A 19991-nucleotide genomic window follows, 5' to 3' on the forward strand; every position below is an offset into this window, starting at 1 on the left:
TGGGGTGGTACCACCGGTTTGACAAGTTTGGTGTGATGACATGATACGAAAAAAGAAAAGGTTGCTGAACAAGTTGAGCCTGTTTCTGTAAACCATGTATTGATCTCACACTAATGACTTATCATTTAAATGTTATAATATGACTTAGATATGTCAGAATATCTATCCCTTGTATCCCTTAATCCTCTGTTCCTGCCATCCACTCTAGTAAGCAGTATTCTGCACAGCAGCATTCCTCTGCAAAGGGACAATGCAGTGGCAACCCCTCCCCCATGGCAGCCCAGCCAACTATTAAAAGGTGGAGAACAAAGGCACTCTTTTATTCCTTCGAGATGTGCTCTGTGATACAGGGAAGACTGGCTTCCTACAAGTGCTCAACTGTTCCTGCTCTGACCACTTGTTGTGTTTCAGAAGGCCCTGGATTATTATTATGGGATGGATGGAAGCAAGTGTTGCTTAACTTGCTCAGTGAGCCCCGAAAAAGAGCCAGGGCTAATGCTATTGTAATTGTGTCAGAGAGGCCATCTACTACATTCACTGCCTGTGTGAATGGGATCAGATTACCCTAATAGAGGGCACTATGGGAGTCATGGGATGAACAGCATGTATGCACTTGCGCTGGGCGAAAAAGGCCAATTTGGTGAGATGCACTTCCCCTTATGAGGAAATGGTGCCCTCTCGTGGTATATGCCAGGTCATAGCTCAATGTTGAAATGCATCTGATAAAGGATGTTATTTTGATGTCATGATGATTGACAACACAATTGAGTCGTTAGCGTCACACCCGTATTTTATATTATATTCATTATTTATTTATAATATGGCAACTGAGGTGATCTAACAAATATATTTTCAATTTTCTTTATCAGTTGGTAGCAATGAAACATACGTGACGCAACGCAATAGCACAGGCAGGCATCCTCATAAAAATATGATTAGTGAGAACTTAAAGAAACAGTTGACAATAACATTTAACACATTTCTGTCACAAGGCACTTAAATAAATGATTAAAAAACACGTTATTAAGTTGGTAAATGCGCACTTGCACAGCACTAATCACTAATCAGACGCAATTTACGTAACCTACTTTCACTCATAGATTTAGCTATGACAGTCATGGATGAACTTCAGCCTGGGTGTTTGCATTTTCTCTATTTACGACACATTTTTTTTTTTCAAATATAAAGTGCTTACGCCATGCCCACAGATGTTAAAATTCTGTTCGGGCACACAGAAATACCTGTACCTTCCATATTGTTCAATAAAAATCATTTTCATCCGATTGGTGGCCATTTTCTTTTTCATTTTTTTTCATAGAGTTATGATGTATCAGAGTGCAATACACCTCCCAACCGATAGGGTCTTGTAGTTGAAAGTTGGCAAAAAATACGGAGTAAATGGCCACCAATCGGATTAAAATGCTTTTTATTGAACAATACGGAAGATAATGGTACTTCTGAGGGCCCGAACAGAATTATAATATCTGTGGCCATGGCGTAAACACTTTATATTTGAAATGTGAACGTTTATGTAGATGTTCGGGCTGTAAATGGAAAAAGTGCAAACACCAGGTTGAAGTTCATCCATGATGGTCGTGACAGACGACCATCGTGTGATCCATGGCTATCATAGATTATGCTTTCACTGGCGACGCTCTCTTTCACTGGCGACGCTCTGTAGCAGCGCCCCCCCTCCCCCGTGTGTGTGTCACTTTAAGAACGCCAGTGATCACGTGTAAACCACTATGATGAAGCGCTTGCTGCAGAAGAAAGTTGGAAAAAAGTTTGACAAGCCCTACAGAAGTACAACCAGAGATTGAGAACCGTTAGAGTAAACACATCTTCACAGCACAGCAGATTTCTGTCTGGAGAAATGGAAGGCGTCGCCCAGGTAAACGACAAAATGAAGGCGATCTGTGGCGCAAAATGATTGCACACTTTTTGACAAACACATTTTGTGTATGACTTATTATTAGCTGTAAGTAACATACCCATATCTGTCACTGCCTTGACATTGTGTATTTTTCATCATCAGAAAATTATGATGACCGGGTTCTCTCTCGACCTGGGCCCGCTGAAAGAACCGTTGGCATTTATCAGACTGCTCGAATGGGTATGAGTTTCGTTTCTTTGTATCTCTACCATTACCATATGGCCTATAACTATAGCCTATGCAGAATGTGCATCCCACACAGTTGAATACCTTCCAAATTGATTATCATGTTGGGTCTTGTGACGTAAAGCTCGGACAGAGAGACTATTCTCAAAGTGTTTTATCCGTGGTATTGTTGTAAAGTTTTAGGCTATACACAACTTGTTTGAAACTATGGTAAAATAAAACGGACTATTCTAGAAATTACTATATGAGCCTAACTGGCATTGTGCTCCAGAATGATAAAATAATTCAGCTAGTTTAGCAAGAAAATTGTAGGCTATTGCATATGTTTGTTTTGTTTGATTTAATCTATGTACAGTACTATCTAGAAATTCATTCGCCAGAGGCAGCACAGGAGTTAAGGTACAGATACTGTAAGAGAAGTACTGTAAGATACAGCAAGGGTAGCTATACAAAAAAACTAGGAATCAGAGTAAGAATAACATAACAAAAAGCACCATCAGTTATGAACAACAGTATACCATATAAAAGTGATGGCATATCCGTATTAACCACACACAGATGACATCCTGTGATGGTGGATTTCCTGTCTAATGTTCAGTGGTGTGTGTGGTTCAACGGCAACTTTGGTGGCCATTAAGCTATACTGTACTAACAAGCCTCACTTACTATATATGTCTGGTTCCAGGTATTTTCTATATTTGCTTTTGCCACCACTGGGGGCTATACTGGCACCACAAGCATCAATGTGCTGTGCGGCAATAAAGAAATGCATGCGGTCACTGCAATCTTCAGCTACCCTTTCAGGTGTGTGCAAACATAAATGTAAATGTCATGCTATACTAGACTAGAAGTTTATTTGAAATGGCACTTCAGATTTAAGCTCTTTATACTTCATCGTACAATGAATAGCCATGCCCAAAATGGGGACGGCAGGTTGAACGTTTAAGTTTAATTAAGATTAAGGGTGATTATATGCTTAATTGTATTTCTTGTCTCACAGGTTGTTGGCGAATCCATACAAAGTCCCTGACTGTATAGTCAATAGCACTGTCACCACTGATGTCTACCTGACAGGAGATCACTCGTCTTCAGCTCAGTTCTATGTCTGTATTGGAGTGTTCGCCTTTCTCTATAGCACAGCCACACTGGTCGTCTACCTGGGCTACCAACACATGTACAGGGAGTCTAGCCGTGGCCCCATTGTGGTAAGTTTGCTCTCAATTATTCTTGTTTAGATTATGTTTGCTTAGCATAGTGAAGAGTTAGAAAGACATAACTTAACTTTTCAAGCTAGCATAAATGTGTGAGCTTGTGCCAAGCTCCTGTGCAAATTAAGCTAAGGCAGTGAGTGTAATTGAATACAAGTTGGCTTGCCCTTCTCAGACATTAGTCACAAATGGTGTTAATTGGATCTTAAGTGTGCAATATTTGTTTTCTTGATGTTGATTATGCTTCTGCTTATGTTCTATGCTGTGCTTCATACAGGCTGGAACCAGCGGAAGGTCATAGAAGGGGATTTAGCAGTATTGTGTAAATGAAACACTAGAGAGAGGGTGTATTCCTCTGAACTCCCAACAGTCAGCCTTCACAGTAGACTGAAACTGTCACAGACTAATTTCTGCATTTAATTGATTTGTACCGAGCCCTTTAGCCTCTTCTTTGCCAACAGGATTTGTTGGCCACTGCAATCCTGGCCTTTCTGTGGTTGGTGTCATCCTCAGCCTGGGCCAAAGGACTGACTGATGTGAAGTGGGCCACCAGTCCTTCAACCATTGTAACACTTCTAAAAGTCTGCACGGACCCCCAGATCCTCCCACCTAACCTGTGCACCTCAGGTGCTGTACCTCACATGGGTCGACTCAACGCCTCTGTGGTAAGCTATGTGCAACTCGGTCTATGCCAAGAATAAAGACACCAAGGATTTGTCAATGATGTCACAACTAAGTGTCATCTAGCAGAAGTGCTTCAGATTCTTGGAGTCCTTGAACTGCAAAAACGCTTGGTTCCAGTGTGTAGCCTGTAGCTTGTAGTAATGCCAGAGCCCCATGAATCCACAGGCTATACATGATGGATTGTGACGTCACTGTACTACACTTGGTATCTTCATTCTAGGTCTATGCTAACAAATATTCTTAAAGTGATACATTTGCAAAATGGCTTCAGATGTTGAAAAATTTCTGTCTTCTTTTTTAACCCCCTTCTGGCAGATTTTTGGTTTTCTCAACCTCATATTGTGGGGTAGCAACTGCTGGTTTATTTTCAAGGAAACACCCTTCCACAAGTCTGAGAGCCAGCCTGCAGATGCAGATGCAGCAGATGCAGAGGGAGGAGTCAGGCCATCGTAACGCCACAGCTTTCTCATCTCATAGGTGTCACTTGCATAGTGGCACTGACTGAACCATTTGGTACTCTCTCTCTTCTTAGGAAAATGTCCTATATTATACGGTATGCATTTCCAAAATTGAGTCGCTCTCCTTGGAAGTGCTGCATTTTTGTATTCAGGTCTTTTTTTCTTTTTTTTTTTACATATACGTTTCTGAAGGTATTGGTTGAAACTCAACTTATACTTACATTAAAGTAGGAAAATGTATTGATTCAAAACGCAGTCAACAAAGTTGTAATTGTAATTTAACCCTGAAAATGTCAGGGTTTAACACACAAGTCATGGAAGTCCTTAAGTGTTGTGTTAGCCTAATAGTGATATAACATGACAATGTCAGGTGAATCCAATTATTTGCATACGGTATGTAGCGAATGTATTATTTGCACTTTCTATCAAATGTATGGTCTAGTAGTGTGTTATCATTCATCAATGAAAACAAAATACACCTACTTATTAAAAAAAAAATTAAATGCTTTTGTTGCAGACACTAAATCAATGTCAACTAAAACATGTAAATTCAAATTGAACCAGTTAATTTTAAGTTGGAATTTGTAGGCATCAGGAAGTGTAGTTACAGTTAACTTGAATGTGCCACTAACATTTTTGGTGAATAAAATGTATGGAAGAGTATGTTAATACAACTATATATATAACTAAAGCAACTACTGGTTGTAATTTGGTCTCCCTGCTCTTCTGTTGAAAAATGTAGATCCTGTGGTAGGGTCTGAACACTACTGGTTCAGAAGTTGTACTGCCTGAAGGTCAAATTCCAATTTATCCCCCGAGTATAGGTGTGCTTATCTCAGTGGTAAAAATGTGAGCACTTGCGTGGGGGACTGGGGTTGGAATCTTGGGTAGGGCTGTCGTGAAAGTTACCAGCTTTAAGTGAGTTTTGTATTTAGTTTTTAGTGATCGCATTTTGATCTATTTTGATTTGCGAAGCTAGAGTGCAGTCTAGCCAACACCATCTCTAGACTCCTGAATCGCTGCTCTACACACCCTTCTGTCTAGCATAAGGCTCTTGAGCTCTGCAGTGTTGTTGCATCTACATAGGATACCGTAGGTGACATGCTATTTGCCTTTCCCGGCTTTGCCCTGGGTTGGCTCCCACAGTGTCAGTTTGCTTGCCACTAGTTCCGGGTGCCTGACGCAGTGCCCTGCCAGCATCACCCTTTCATTTGGATCATTTCCTTCTTGAAAGAAAACAGGCAAACAGGATTATTGAATCGTCTCACGGTCACTTTCTTTTCCTTGTCTCAGTGTTGGAGTAACTAATATTTGGTTGAACTATCATACATAGTCAATATATCAGTTTAGAGCAAATTGGCTCTGAATTAATCTGTTTTACATATTGGCATACATTGTGCTTATTGATACAAATTTGCAGATTTTCTTTAAACAAATTGGGTTACTCATTAAAGGTAGGGTAAGTGTGATATTCCTTTCTTAAAATAAGTGTTAAATTATATATATATATATATATATATATATATATATATATATATATATATATATATATATATATATATATATATATATATATTCTGATAGTAATCATTGAGTGTTTGTTCAGTAATATGGTCCCTGTCTCCAGCTCTTTAATAAACAGAAAATGTATTTTCAGGTCGCTATCAATTGTATCCAATTAGGAGATAGAACTCATACAGGATAAACAAGTGATATTGGAAGCCATGACACAAATAAATGAGCAGACACAATTGGAACTGGAACAATATAAAATTGAAGCTGATAGATGGGTTCTCTCCCCCCTGGACCCCTGTTATTGAACAAACACTATAGCAATGAATACTATCAGAATATAGTGCTTTAACCTTTTAACAAGAAAAAAGTTTTGACCCAAAAAAATCACTTACCCCACCTAACTATTGTGCCATTGAGCTGTGCCATAATGAATTTAACAGATAAATTCGATTGATGTATATCATTTTTCGCTTTGTCCTGTATGTCGATTTTTAATGTTTTTTTTTATGGTTCAGATAGCATGACATTTTTCTAACAACTTAATAGTTATGATTTAATCAAGTGTTTCTTCATAACTAGCTGACTAGCCAACAATAGGCATTTTAGCTTATGTGCCTTTCTTCTACCTCCAGTTAGTGATACGGGAAGGCAAATTGGCTATTTTTTAAAACTTTTTTTTTATGTTTGTAATTTGGCTTCATGAAATGCATTTCCCATTTGCCTTTTTTTAAATTACCTCTACTAGCTATAGTATTAAAGCAATATCTTTGATCAGAAGAACTGAGTCCCATTTGCAATCTCTGAAAACATTCTGTGTCATGATGTACATTATTAAAGGGAAGAGCTGTATTTGTTATAAATTAGTGGTTTTCTGTCAAAGACTGGCCATTGACATGCCTCATGGTCTAGTTTATTATGGTGGCATACCATCTTAACAGTGAAGCGAAAAGGGAACTGGAGTACCAGCAAGTCCAAACTGCCCCAAGTATCTAGGTGCTCACCTGGATAGGACACTGTCCTACAATGACACCAGGTAGAAGTGGAGGCCAAAGTGATATCAAGGGTCTCATTTATCTGCCACCTCGCTTGCACGACCTGGGGTGTTTCCGCCAGGACACTACTAATCTCCACGCAAGCCCTGGTCTTTGCAGCCAAATACTGTGCCTGGAGTAGAAGCCCATATGTCAAGAAGGTTGATTCTGCCATTAACGATGCCCTACCTACCAGTCCTAGTGGGAATTGCCCGGCTGGTGTGTGTGTGTCACATTTGTAAATATATATGACACATTTGTATGTATATATATGATATATTTGTATCTATATATATGACACAGTTGTATGTATATATGACACATTTGTATGTATATATATGACACATTTGTATGTATATACATGACACATTTGTATATTTGTATGTATATTATATTTATATATGCTGTGATGATATAACAGCAGTGCACCTTATCTTTATCTTGCACCAATATGCTTCAGTTCAGCTGCTTCTTCCTGTGCACGAATTTCATGATGACGCGGTTCGGATGCGCGTGGTCGTGGCGTGAACTGATGGTGTCAACTCGTGAACGCGCAAGAGCAGCAGCAATGGCCGCTTTGGATCGGCGAAATCCCAACCTCGACGATTTTGTAGGATTAAATTGGAGTTCCTGGGTAGATGGGGCTAATAGTTTATCATCTGAAGGTGAGTCATCATCCCCCCAGCTCCAAAGAGTCTTTTTGTCACATCATGATGTCATTGTTCTGCGATTTATTTCTGCAGCGAAGCGCTGTCCCTGAATGTAACATTAAAAAGCGCAACCCAAACAAAAGACCCGCTGGGTCCTAGCGCTGGTAGGCATAGATCACGCGACGGTCTTCTGTCACGACCGTCATGGATGAACTTCAACCTGGTGTTTGAACTTTCTCCATTTACGACTCGTACATCTACATAAACGTTCAGATCTAAAATATACCCCCATGGCCACAGATGTTAGCATTATGTACGGTCCCTCAGAAGTACCCGTATCTTCCGTATTGTTCAATAAAAAGCATTTTAATCCGATCGGTTGCCATTTTCCCATAGAGTTATGATGTATCAGAGTGCAATACACTTTCCAACCGATAGGGTCGCGTAGTTGAAAGCATATGGAAGAAATACGAAGAGAATGACCGGATGGATCAGATTAAAATGCTTTTTAATTTTATTGAACAATATGGAATATACGGGTACTTTTGAGGGCCCGTACATAATTGTAACATCCGTGGCCATGTGATCAGCACTTTATATTTGAAATCTGAACGTTTATGTAGATGTACGGACCGTAAATGGAAAATGTGCAAACACCAGGTTGAAGTTCATCCATGACTGTCATGAAATGACACATTGACAGTCATGTATCAGGGCTAATAGCCCTGGAGGAGTTGACTCCAAATCATTTGATAAAGCTACCAGTTAGCGAGGGTACCCTACCAGCCAACAACCAAGACAACCAACGACATGTTTTGCTGTTACTAAACAACTCTACATACTGTGTGTGAGGCACCAGACGCAGCCACAATGAGTACAGGTGTAACTAGCTAGCAAATCACGTACACCATCAACAACACTACTTAAGGGATTTGGCCAGCTAACTGCTAAACAATAGTGCCAGTCAGCCAGGGCTCGGCTAAATAACAAAATGTTCATAGTTGGTGTTTTGCCCATTTGAGTGTGTGCCCCTTCACTTACTAAGTGGCTACCTAGTTCATAATGGCATAGAACACTGGTCCTCAAGGATACAGCAGGATATGTGGGCACTAGGGACATCTGGGCACCTCAATGTAAAATTGGCTATTTTGTCCAAAATGTAAAGAAAAAGAAGAAAAAAAAGAAAAATGGTCTTAACCCTCGTAGGGTCTTCGTGTTTTAGTCACACCCAGGGCCTTCGGGTCACTTTGACCCGAAGGCCCTGTGTGAAAATTTTCATTTTCATTTTCATGAAAATTTTCATTTTCATATCACATGTTTAGTACAGTAAATAAGGCAAATAGAAGAAGTTTCATAGAGAACAATTTTTTTTTACATACGTTTAATTCATGTTGAAAATGTTAAACCGGGTCAAAAGGACCCGAGGACCCTACGAGGGTTAAGTAATGGAAAGTATACATGATGTGAACACGCATAGTACTCATTCATCCTTCAACTTCTTGTTCATGCCCCAAAATGAGGTTTTGTAGCAATTTTAGAAATATTAGACCTTAATTGTCGAATGTTTAAGTATGTTCTAATCATGTATACTTTACTTTAAAACTTAAATTTTAATATTTAACATTTTGGAAAAATAACAGAGGTGCCCACTCACCTATCCTGTCACCTATACCGTCCTTACAGTACGTTTTAACAGCGGGCGACTCTCGGGCGATCACCGGCGACATCGTCCAAAAGATAAAGAAAATCCATCTTTTCATCGCCCATCGCCCTATCGCCAGTAGTCGCCGGCTCTCATAGACTTTCTTTATCTTTTGGACGATGTCGCCGGTGATCGCCCGAGAGTCGCCCGCTGTTAAAACGTACCGTTAAAGTGGGGTCCATCTGTGGATCACTGGGGTCCCCAGCAAAATGAGGATCTGTTTCCAAACCTAAAGCCCTTACTTTTCGACTATTCGAAAATAGCAGATTGATCACAACGCGTTGTGAGGTTGTAGACTGGCTATTTTTTAAAGATATTGTCAAAACCTCTTATGGCGGGCCGGCCAGGGGTACCTGGCACAAAATCTTCTCAAATGTGGGTCCGTGCTCCGCGGCCAAATGCATTTGGGGGTCCTTGACATGGAAATATCTGAGAACCACTGGCATAGAATGGCATACTACCAGGCAACCATTAACACTGAATGTCTTTGCATCAAGCAGGCTTGAATGTGGAAGAATGCAGCAAGTATGGAAAGAAACGCACAGACACCATGACCCTTGGGAAAGAGGGTGAGGGTTCTGCTGTTGAAAGTCTTTCAATAACTTGGTCAGTACATCACTGGGAGTAGTATATAGGACCACTCCTAGTGGTGTAGTCAGTCCTCTGACAAGTATTTAACTTCTGTACCTTATATTTTCTTACACAGATATGCCCATATATGGCCATTGCCCAACATATGATGACTTCTACTTGGTGGTGTGCAGTCACTGTGGTCAATTGGTCAAACCCCAGGCCTTTGAAATGCACTGTGAGAGGCGACATGGGCCTGTCACTAAGCTTTTCAGCCAGTACCCCACCTCGGCCCCTGAGCAGCGACCTAGGACTGGCCGGTCCTCCTCAATTCTGTCTCGCTCTGCGAGAGAGAGGCAAAAGGACGGCAAATACCAAGGGTCTGGAGCCCCCTTGGCAGCACTAGTTGTCCCCCAAGACAGACCCGCTAAAGTTCAAAAGGAGGTGGTCAGGTAAGTTCACATTCTGCATCATTGGCGCGTTATTTATAAAGACCTATTTTGTCACTTTTGCATGTCGGTAGTAGTTAGAATATTAGCTCCAGACTGAGTCAACAGTCGAGATATTTTGACATACCCTGTGTGGACGGTTTGTTGGCAGAAAAAGGCAAGAAATCTCGTTGTTTTAAAGCAACAGCTGGCTCTCGAGCCAATATTCTCTGTGGATCTAAGTACTGCAGGTTGTGGTACATTGTGTAAAAGGCAAATCGTATATAGGTCTGAAATCACTAAACATACCAATTAAGTGCTCAATGTGAAGATGTAACAATACCTAGTAAAACAAAGCTTTGTCCATTATGTTATTCCTCTGTTGGGGGGGCTCGGATAACTGGTGTGGGGTGGAGACAGGAGAGTATTGGCTGAGAGGATGAACAAAGAGTCAGATGAAGTCATAAGCTTAAGTAGACGCATTAACTCTTCAGTCTTTTGTTTATTATGGCACTTTAGAGAGTGTGACAATATCGAGACATAATATATTAACATTTGGTCCACTCATACCACCCAGCTCTAATATAATGAACCCTGCATTTTATTTTTCCATTTCCCTCTACAGTGTACCTCCAGTGGACAAGTTACCTCAGGAGAGCGCTCCATCACCTACATATTCCTCTGCTCCTTGTCCCAGAGTTCCTCCCTGGCAAACAGAACCTCTACCTCCTGGTGCACTCTCTTCCTCCTCTTCATCCTCCACCACCTCAGAGAAACTCACACAGCAGAAGCCTGTGACTAGGCCATCAGATTTTCAACACAATCCTCTGCCCATCCCGAAGACTTACAGCCGCACTTACAAAAAAGTTTGCAGTAAGTTAACTGTGATGCACAAAGGCGGTCTGTCTTTTTTTGTGTTTTTTACATAGAGGTTGTATATAGAGTAAGTTTTTCAATGAATAAATATTCCCCATCCTTGATTGATTGAATACTTTATTAACAAGATTGTTAACAGTACAGGTAGTACAGTCAAATGTTATGCTAAAAGGATAACACAAAAAGACCCAGGGGCTTGTTTCCACTGTGGTCCAATAGGCAATAGCTTTTAAGGAATTCAAGCAGAATATGGCAGGCTAGTAAATAATGGGTGCGTAAGAGGTGTGCCCAGAGTCATGGGTGTGCCAATGTGCAGCCAAGCATAGACAGTATTTATTGACACATCTTAAAGGCACCCATTATGTATTTGATTAGCTGCAGCTGTGTTGCTTACGTCAAGGTGTACTATAAGGTCAGCCATATGTTTACCCTGCTGCTGCTGCTATACTTTTTAACCTGAATTAGAAAACAAACTTCAAAAACAGGTTTCATGCCCCTTTAAGTGCCAGTCAACCTGGGAACCCTTTTGTTTTTTTTTATCTCTCAGGGCAAGCTCATTTCAATGCCTGAAAACGGAAAATCAGGCTTAGCTGTGTGCTTTTAGGCTGGACTCAAGGCGGTTACACACCGGCGAATTTGCGAATATACGCAAAATTCGGACTCGTTCCGAATAATTAAAAGACGCTTTTTCGCTCCATGTAAGCTTGCATTGACTTTATAAGGTTTTAAAAAAAAACGTATTATTCGCATGAAAAAAATCGCCCCGATGTGTAAGGACCTTTTACGCGTGCGCTTCAGCCAACACATCTGAAATGCAAGCCGATGCTTCAGACGCGCTCATTTCAACAACATTTCTCATGTTATCTTGTGGGTGGTGGGCAGTGCCGGCAGGAGTGCTGGTTGTCCTGTGTAGTTCATTTGACTTATGTTGTGGTGTTGGCTCGCTGAAAGAAAATTACAAGCAAAATGGCTGCCAAGAGGGGTCAACGCACGGTGCTTCTGTGCTATTGGCTGGCGTGTGGTCAAGGTTCACCAATGTTGAACCCCACACTTCAAAGCCGTCAATGTGACGCAACGTGACACTCCGCCTCTTTTCTCCCATATAATGTAAGTGAACGGGGAAGCTGATGCGAGTCCAGCCTTGAGCCCCAGTCAGACATCTGCATCAGACGTGTCGTGTAGTCAACTCATCTGAAATGCAAGCTGATCTGTCGGATGCATCCATTTCCCATGTTATCCTGCGGGACTGTAGTCAGTGCTGGCAGGAGTGCTAGTTTTCCTGTGTAATTAGTTTTGCGTTGGGCTCACTGAAAGAAAGCGAAATGGCTGCCAAGTGTGGTCAACGAGCAGCGCTTCTGTACTGTTGGTTTGAACCAAGGAGAATTGAAGCTCTCTTCCGGGTTCTCTTACAGAGTGCTGTTCCTATTAATGGCCCAGCAGATGTTTCTATTTCACCTTCTACCGGTCGCAATACATTATAATCTCAATATAAGTGTATAAGTTGAGGTTTTGGGCGAACTTTACACTTGATTTTATTACCTTAGTAAACCTTTCCATAAACGCTTTATGTTTTCAATCGCTAGTTTAAAGTCTTTTTGAAATCATCATGAAATGCGTTTAGTAAATTATGGTCCCATGAATTAAAAAATGAATGATAAAGTAGGGTATGTTTCTTGGGTTTCTACTGGTTCTACCGAGTGAAGACCCGCCCTTGCTGCGGTTTCAGCCTATAGCAGTCGTTTCCGGTAGCATTTCGGGACCGGAAGTTAAAGGAACGAATGGCTGGCTTTGTCCATTCTTTTTACAGTCTATGGTTGGAACCTGGTCATGGTTCACCAATGTTGAACCCGGCACTTCACACACGTCAGACTTCACACGCCTCAGTGACTATAACACACTGCAACGATACACTTTGCCCCGTTTTTCCTGTGAAAGGGGAAGCTGGTGCTTCTGACGCAGTTGTCTGACCAGGGCTCCATGCTACTTTGCTTGCTAAACTTTTCACATTTCACACCTCTACGAGCACAACTAAATCCAGAAAAAGTGAACATGCTAAAAAAAAATCACAAATCTATCTTGAAAAGGACCAAATCAAATCAACATTGAAAACAACCGAGATTGACCAAAGTCCTGACCAAGGTTTGGCACGTCTCACTCTTTAAGCCACAAGACTAGCAGCACTGTTTGATGACATGAGACTGCCACAGTGTTGTTCCCATTTTTACTAAAATGGTTTCACAATTGTGAAACCATTATATTAGTTGGACATAAAAATATTGAAAGACCAAACTCGAACAATTTTGCTATTTCTTTTTTTTATCCTTTAATTTAGCAAGGGGACCTTGTTTTTTGCATTCATTCTGCTATCCTTGCAGCACCTAAGCCTAATTTGATCATTATCGGGATAATATCATGAATCACAATTATTTTGGCCAGTATAATCATGAAATGAAAATGTCAGATTGTCTCATGCCTCAGAGGCCCAACCCAGCCATCATAGAACATCTGACTGTCTGTGATGTCTTGTTGGTTCTGCATGCTGACTAGCTACTGTGTTTGTTTTCTTTCCCCAGAGAAAGAATGTGACCTGGACAAACACTGCGGCGTGTTGGATCCAGAAAGGAAGAAGCTGTGCACCCGCCAGCTTATGTGCAATGTAAACTCTCTCAGTGCCTCCTCACTTTCCCTCATGGCCTTTTTAGCCACATAAATCTTAGCGTCCCTATGCTGGGCATTTCATAGCGTCCCCCTTGGGGACCCTGGTCCACAAAGTAGAGGGTTTAATTGGCTAAACTCTATTGCTACAGATGTGGACCACACACACACACACACACACACACACACACACACACACACACACACACACACACACACACACACACACACACACACACACACACACAATGACTGATATCGCTAATGCGATATAGCACAGATTATAAGTGGTTTTAAAGACAAATAAACCCAGTCCCTTTTTTCCCCACCTTATTTCTTCTGTAGATTCATTCCATCCACCAGCGGCGTAAAGTGGTGGGCAGGAGTAAGACTTTTGACCAGCTTGTACTGGAACAACGGGCAGGGTCTAAAGGCCAGGACTCCCACGCACTGATAGACTCTCCATCACATTCGGAAGCCCCCGAAGAAGAGCCATCACCACCCCAACTCAACAAACGCAACCGTGGCAGCAGCTGCCCCATCCTCAGGTACGAGAGCTACACAAATGGTACTTAGACGCCTGACCAGCAGCAGCAATGTGTAATGTTTCTTTTGTAAGTGTTTAACCACAACCCTAGCATCACTATTCTGGGCTGAACATTTGGTGAAAATATCAGAAAATATCAGATCACAGCCTGTCAAAATGTGATGCGATGTGAGCTTGTAGATTGGCTATTTTCTGCCAAGATATTTAGTGTACAGCAAAAAGAGGAGAGAGCCTAGTATAGAGGCCTGGGAGACGTATAGGGGTTAAGCGGTTAACCCTAAAATGGTGGTTCCCAACCCTTGTCATTGGGTCCCCTGGTTTATTAATGCCTGTTGCCAATGCCATTAGAAAGAAAAGTCTGACCATTGTCTGACAAAGATGAATCTGTACATTTAGTTCCATTGCAATCTAAACATAAAAAATTCTGATGGGATAACAGGATCAGGGGCACCCTGCTAGCACGTTGTCCTACTGAACCCTGCCTCTTCATCCTGTGTAACTACACCGCTATACTGTACCAGTCCTATTCTCTCATTGGCACCCTATACGGCTTACCAGCAGGCATTCCCCCAGCAGGGAGTCACTGGAGAGTAATCCAGAGGAGGAGGATGGAGACGGTGCTGTGGAAGTGGAGATACAGCCTCCATACCCCTTCAACCAGAGCCTCCTGTCGAGTGAGGAGAGCGAGGGAGAGGAACAGGAGGCGGCCAGGGACCTGCCCGCCACACCCTGGCACCCAAAACCTCTCGGGGTGGGTACCAAAACCTGCAAGAATACTTGAATACTTTACAATAAATGTTTGGTATATAGCTGACATATAGCGACTTACAACTAGGCCATTTGTTTAGCTTCACATCCTGGATCACCTAAATAAATGACCAGTGATAAGAGCCATGGTGCCATGGCAGTAATGACCACATCTTTTAAAGGCCTCTATACACCATGGTATTGTTGTGCAATAGTCTATTCAGTGTGTTTGGAGCAACGCTTCAACATGAGACGTCACCTAACGTCACTCGATCTGATCACAGTCAGAACAAAGCGGCTTGGTCTGTGGAGGCCTTAAAGCCCTGCACACACCAGGCCAATGTTTGCGTTAATTAGTGTTGATACACGTCTGTGGCCGAAAATCTGTTGTAGTGTGTGCAATGTATAAAGGCCATCGTTGGTGGTGAGGCATCGCATACCTGACTGAAAAATACCCAGTCGCTGTCACTCGGAGAGAGGGTGCGGAGGGGGGTAGTGCTCTCTCGTGCGCTGTTAGTGTTTACTTGTTCAGCCAGAGTGACTAGCTCTGTCAATATGTGGTACTGCTGCTACACAACCGTACAGCCTGTGCACAACTGAACTGACATCAGTGAAGATGAACAGTGTGCATAAACTTAAACAGTCATCTGTTGTATTGGAAATTATTTCCACTACTGTGTGGTTTTCTAGATGTCTCTTTATCATCTGCAGGTTAAGAGCAAAGCCTTTTGTTAATTTTAAAAGAGAAGGCAAAGCAAAATGAAACCTACCGCATTATGTAGAATACAAAAGCGATCGTTTCTCTGTTAACATACCACTTGTTTTGACTTAATATTACATCCCATGAGTCCCATCCCAGTACATGATTCTTTGCACAATAAATGATACTGCTCACACAGGCGTACAACAAGACCATCAGCCCCACAGTCAGTACAATGCAATGTGTAGAGAGCGTGCCTACAGCAAGTTTTTCACACCTTTCAGCTGACTGATGTCCTGACTCAGAAGTGGCAGGTTTTCACTTCACAGTATACGTGTTACTCAGATAAGCTTTATTGTCTCAAAATAAGTCTTATCTTCTATATACAGTTGCTGTAATCACCCAAGATAATAAGATGTTTGATTTGATAAGTCAGTGCTTCAACGTTACACTTAGGGCTACCTTTTCGTGATGCTGACATAAATTACATAATTTCAATCGCTCTCTTTGGCAGCTATGCACTTTTGGAAGCCACACCTTGGGTTGTAGCATCTTCACCTTTGACCGGCGGTTGCATCACCTTCGGTTTGCCCTTAGTGCCATGGTGGAGCACCACATAAGCGCTCACTTGTGGAAGTAAGTGTCGTCCCTTACATCTGTTCATGAGAATGGTTTCCAAATGTAAAGCGAGTTCAATTAATTCAACCTTTGTCACTTACAGCTCTTATTTATTTATTTTTAACAGTAGTGAAATTTAGATTTTCCAAAAAACCAAGACGGCTGAGAATACTGTTGAAACATGAAACTTTGCAGCAATGCAGTATCTCATTTACCTTTCATTGCCTTTTATGTTTGTTTGTTTGTTTGTTTGTTTCTTGCCTTTTAAACTAATTTAATTTAAAGTCCATGAAATGCACTGCTAATCTTTACAGGAAATTATCTGTGTCGATAGATAAAACGTCCAAGTATTATGATGGGTAAACACAACTGAAGATGATAACATGAATTTTGGGTGGGTTTCACTTCCATGTAGGTGTTACTGTGCCATAATGGACAGCTACTGTATAGTTGACTTGATGGTGGGTGGTGGCACAGAGGAACACCTACATTTATCTCATCCACAATGAAACGTTATTACCTAGTACTATGGTTATTACCTACAGCTGTGTTTACCTGTCAAAATGACTTCTGCGAAAAGGGCCATTTTACATAAACATGATGGAAGCACCCTAAAGATATTTGTTGGTAGAATGGTACCCATTTGGTGGCTTTATTAGAGGGAATGTATGGCATTGGCTTCTCCATCATGAAGTGTTAGAACTTCAGTAACCAAGATTTGTCTTATGCTTTGTGGAAATGTGTGCTCTTTTCGTAGTACTGTACTACAGCAGTAAAACATCATTTTTAAAGTGTATTTGGGTGTGTTTGGCGGGCAGTAATGCAAATTGGCAAGTTAGCATTTGCCCTGGCGGCTACAGCCACTGCGCAAAGCAAGCTAAGAAGAGGTTACTTTCTACTGTTCCAAATACGTTAAGATTCATAAGTGTTTTGGTAGCACACCAAGAAGCGAATAAAACCTTTTTTTTTGCTTTCGCATACAGGAAAATACCTCAAGTGTCAACAGGTCTCAGGCGACACAATACTACATCCAACAGTGCTGCTCGGTCCTCTGTCAGGAGAGGAGCCAGATCATCGCCTCTCACCGGCTCCTCACTCAGGTGTCCTCCTCCTGCCTCCAACTCCTCCCTCCTCCACAGAGCTGCCGGCAAGGACAGCTGCTCCTCCACCTCCTCCTCAGGGCAATCAGGGACTAAGAGCAGTCGGAGCAACCCTCCTAGCACCAAACCACCCTCCTCCACCCTTCTCTCTGCTAGCCACGGCCGCCAGCGCAATCCCATCGGGCGTCCCAGCAAAGCTCGGCTGAGGGAGCTGGAGCTACTACAAGCTGCCGGCACAGTGGAGAAAGCTGCTAAACCTTCACGCAGCTGCGCTGAGGACCAGTCATCCAAACACATCAGGGAGCAGAACCTCCATGAGAAGGGCCCGCCGCCCTCCCCCTCCAGGGCCTATCCCTCCCCCTCCTCTCAAGGACCAATCAACGGCACCATCTCGCCAAGAAAGAAGCCATGCCCCTCTCAGCCACCACACTTATCAGGCCGACACTCAAGCTTGCCAGGTGTGGGCAATCGTTCCCCTTTCCCCGCACCCTTCCATCCGCCCCATCCCTCGCCGCGCCGAAGGGGGAGACCCCCAGGGGTTTATGGCCGAGTGGTGGGTTTTGACCACAGGCGGCTGGCCAAGAGGCGGAAGACCAGTGATGGATTACCACCATCTAATGTTTCCCTGATCAGAACCCCCAGGTCAGCCACCTCCCACTCCAGCCTGTTCTCATGGAAGGGGGAGAACATGGGTGGTGTGCTGTCTCAGGGCATGGAGAAGACTATAGACCCCCAAAGAGTGAGTAGACACACTCAATGGCAATTTTAAATACCAGTACACTACAAACTAAACAGAATAAATACTGTAAAACATTTCCACACAAGGTTATATTCATTATGAAATATAATTTAGCTGTTAATCTGTTAAGTTGTAAAGGCCTGGTTTATACAATTAGTTTATACAATAATAATATCTCAATTTTGAACGTAACATATTCCTCTTACAGAAATGTTGCCTAGCCTACAGTACTACTATATATTGTGATCACATTTCACATTTAGATGCAGCATTCTTTCTGCATAAGTTCATCAATTGAACTTATACATGCAACTTTTTGGGTCTATGTTGAAAGTATTTGTATCTGATAAATGTTGTTCTCTCTGTTTTGGCAGACAAAACTTCATCATTAAGGGAGCCTGCCTTAAAACGACGACTTGGAGAAGAAGCCTATCTTGCAGGCTAAAGCTACTGCCAGCACTGTGTGTGTGTGTGTGTGTATGTCTGTGTGTGTATGTATGTATGTATGTATGAATGAATGAGTGTGTCTGTGCATGCATGTCTGTGTCGTATGTTCACAATCATGTGTGCACATGTTCTGGTCTTTAAGCACAATTCATCAGGTAACAGTAACTGTTTGTCGTGTGTGTGTGTGTGTGTGTGTGTGTGTGTGTGTGTGTGTGTGTGTGTGTGTGTGTGTGGACACACTGTATTATTACAATTGTTCTCTTTTTGTACGTGGCTGAATGGTTCTGTTGATTACTGATTATGTATGACAATAGAAATACCTCAACCTATCCATTATGCTGCTAAATTGAAATGTCAGTATGGTAAATCCATTAAAACTAATTGTCCCTAAAACCGCTCTGGTGTGGTAATTCAGGTTTTACAGTTGTCATTTTAATGTAGGGAAATGTTGTGGAAATGTGAAACTTTGGAATGTTATGTGTCACCTCTTTGGGGCGACAATGTTGGTTTAGCACCTATATTTACACCTTGCAACCACTAGATGTCACCAACCCTTCAGTTGTTTTCATTCTGGAATGGCATTTACAGAAAGGCCTATTAGCCAGTATACTGTATGAAAATGGAATACGCTATATATATATATATATATATAATTTTAATTTAAAAAAATATTATTACGCACACACAAGGTATGCTATGCACATGAGTATAACATACGGTTCTTGATACATTACGTACATGACAGTTGATCTAATATTGAGCAATAAAACTATTGTAACTTATCTCTAATCTTTAAAGATACTATATTGAGCACTGAATTTGTTTACATTATACACATTTCAAACTATGGCCATGAATGTTTTTATATGAAACAATATTTAAATCTAATAGCAACTTTAAGATACACCACTGACTGTTGCCTTGGTTTCCATAAGTGTGTTATGTAGGCCTACAGAGTGCAGGTAGCAGAGAAGGATGAGCAACAACTGAGAAGGATAAGTGAAGAGAAAACGGAAAAATAGGGAAGACCACACATAGATGTAAAACACTTTTAATTATTTTTTAAATTATTAAATCAAAGTATATATATTTTTCTCTACATTATTGACTATTATGTTACACTTATTCCTGCAATCAGAGAAGCACTTAAGCATACCATGCAAAGTCATTCAACTTGAATTACCAGACTGTTTATAT

At 41.6% G+C, this 19991-nt stretch overlaps 2 protein-coding genes across 6 annotated transcripts; both read left to right on the forward strand.

The window, feature by feature from the left end:
* Positions 1–1739: 1739 nt before the first annotated feature.
* Positions 1740–5957, forward strand: sypl2b (synaptophysin-like 2b). The gene is made up of 6 exons (XM_080444670.1): positions 1740–1891; positions 2036–2113; positions 2805–2923; positions 3120–3324; positions 3789–3992; positions 4327–5957. Exons 1-6 carry the CDS (start codon positions 1874–1876, stop codon positions 4462–4464), a joined length of 762 nt encoding a protein of 253 aa, XP_080300796.1. The 5' UTR covers positions 1740–1873; the 3' UTR covers positions 4465–5957.
* Positions 5958–7333: 1376 nt separating this feature from the next.
* LOC308096356 (ataxin-7-like protein 2) lies at positions 7334–19175 on the forward strand. 5 transcript variants are annotated; one of them, XM_080443777.1, is made up of 10 exons: positions 7334–7680; positions 9868–9936; positions 10074–10389; positions 10991–11238; positions 13815–13897; positions 14242–14444; positions 15002–15194; positions 16405–16526; positions 17492–18347; positions 18722–19175. In XM_080443777.1, exons 1-10 carry the CDS (start codon positions 7467–7469, stop codon positions 18737–18739), a joined length of 2322 nt encoding a protein of 773 aa, XP_080299903.1. In that variant the 5' UTR covers positions 7334–7466; the 3' UTR covers positions 18740–19175. The 5 variants fall into 5 exon arrangements, with proteins under 5 accessions (XP_080299903.1, XP_080299904.1, XP_080299905.1 ...); XM_080443778.1 differs by having other exon boundaries at positions 15005–15194; XM_080443779.1 differs by having other exon boundaries at positions 15020–15194.
* Positions 19176–19991: the final 816 nt, after the last annotated feature.

Source organism: Gymnoscopelus braueri (genome assembly GCF_963280865.1).
Source record: "Gymnoscopelus braueri genome assembly, chromosome: 12".
NCBI classification, from domain to species: domain Eukaryota; kingdom Metazoa; phylum Chordata; class Actinopteri; order Myctophiformes; family Myctophidae; genus Gymnoscopelus; species Gymnoscopelus braueri.

Bases quoted from the DNA above. Each gene is read 5' to 3' on its own strand.
- LOC308096356 (XM_080443777.1), top strand. From the start codon at position 7,467: ATGCTTCAGTTCAGCTGCTTCTTCCTGTGCACGAATTTCATGATGACG. The intron at 13,898-14,241 runs GTAAACTCTCTC...TTTCTTCTGTAG, and splicing joins CCCGCCAGCTTATGTGCAAT to ATTCATTCCATCCACCAGCG. The intron at 15,195-16,404 runs GTGGGTACCAAA...TCTCTTTGGCAG, and splicing joins GGCACCCAAAACCTCTCGGG to CTATGCACTTTTGGAAGCCA.
- sypl2b (XM_080444670.1), top strand. The intron at 2,924-3,119 runs GTGTGTGCAAAC...CTTGTCTCACAG, and splicing joins ATCTTCAGCTACCCTTTCAG to GTTGTTGGCGAATCCATACA. The intron at 3,993-4,326 runs GTAAGCTATGTG...CCCTTCTGGCAG, and splicing joins GTCGACTCAACGCCTCTGTG to ATTTTTGGTTTTCTCAACCT.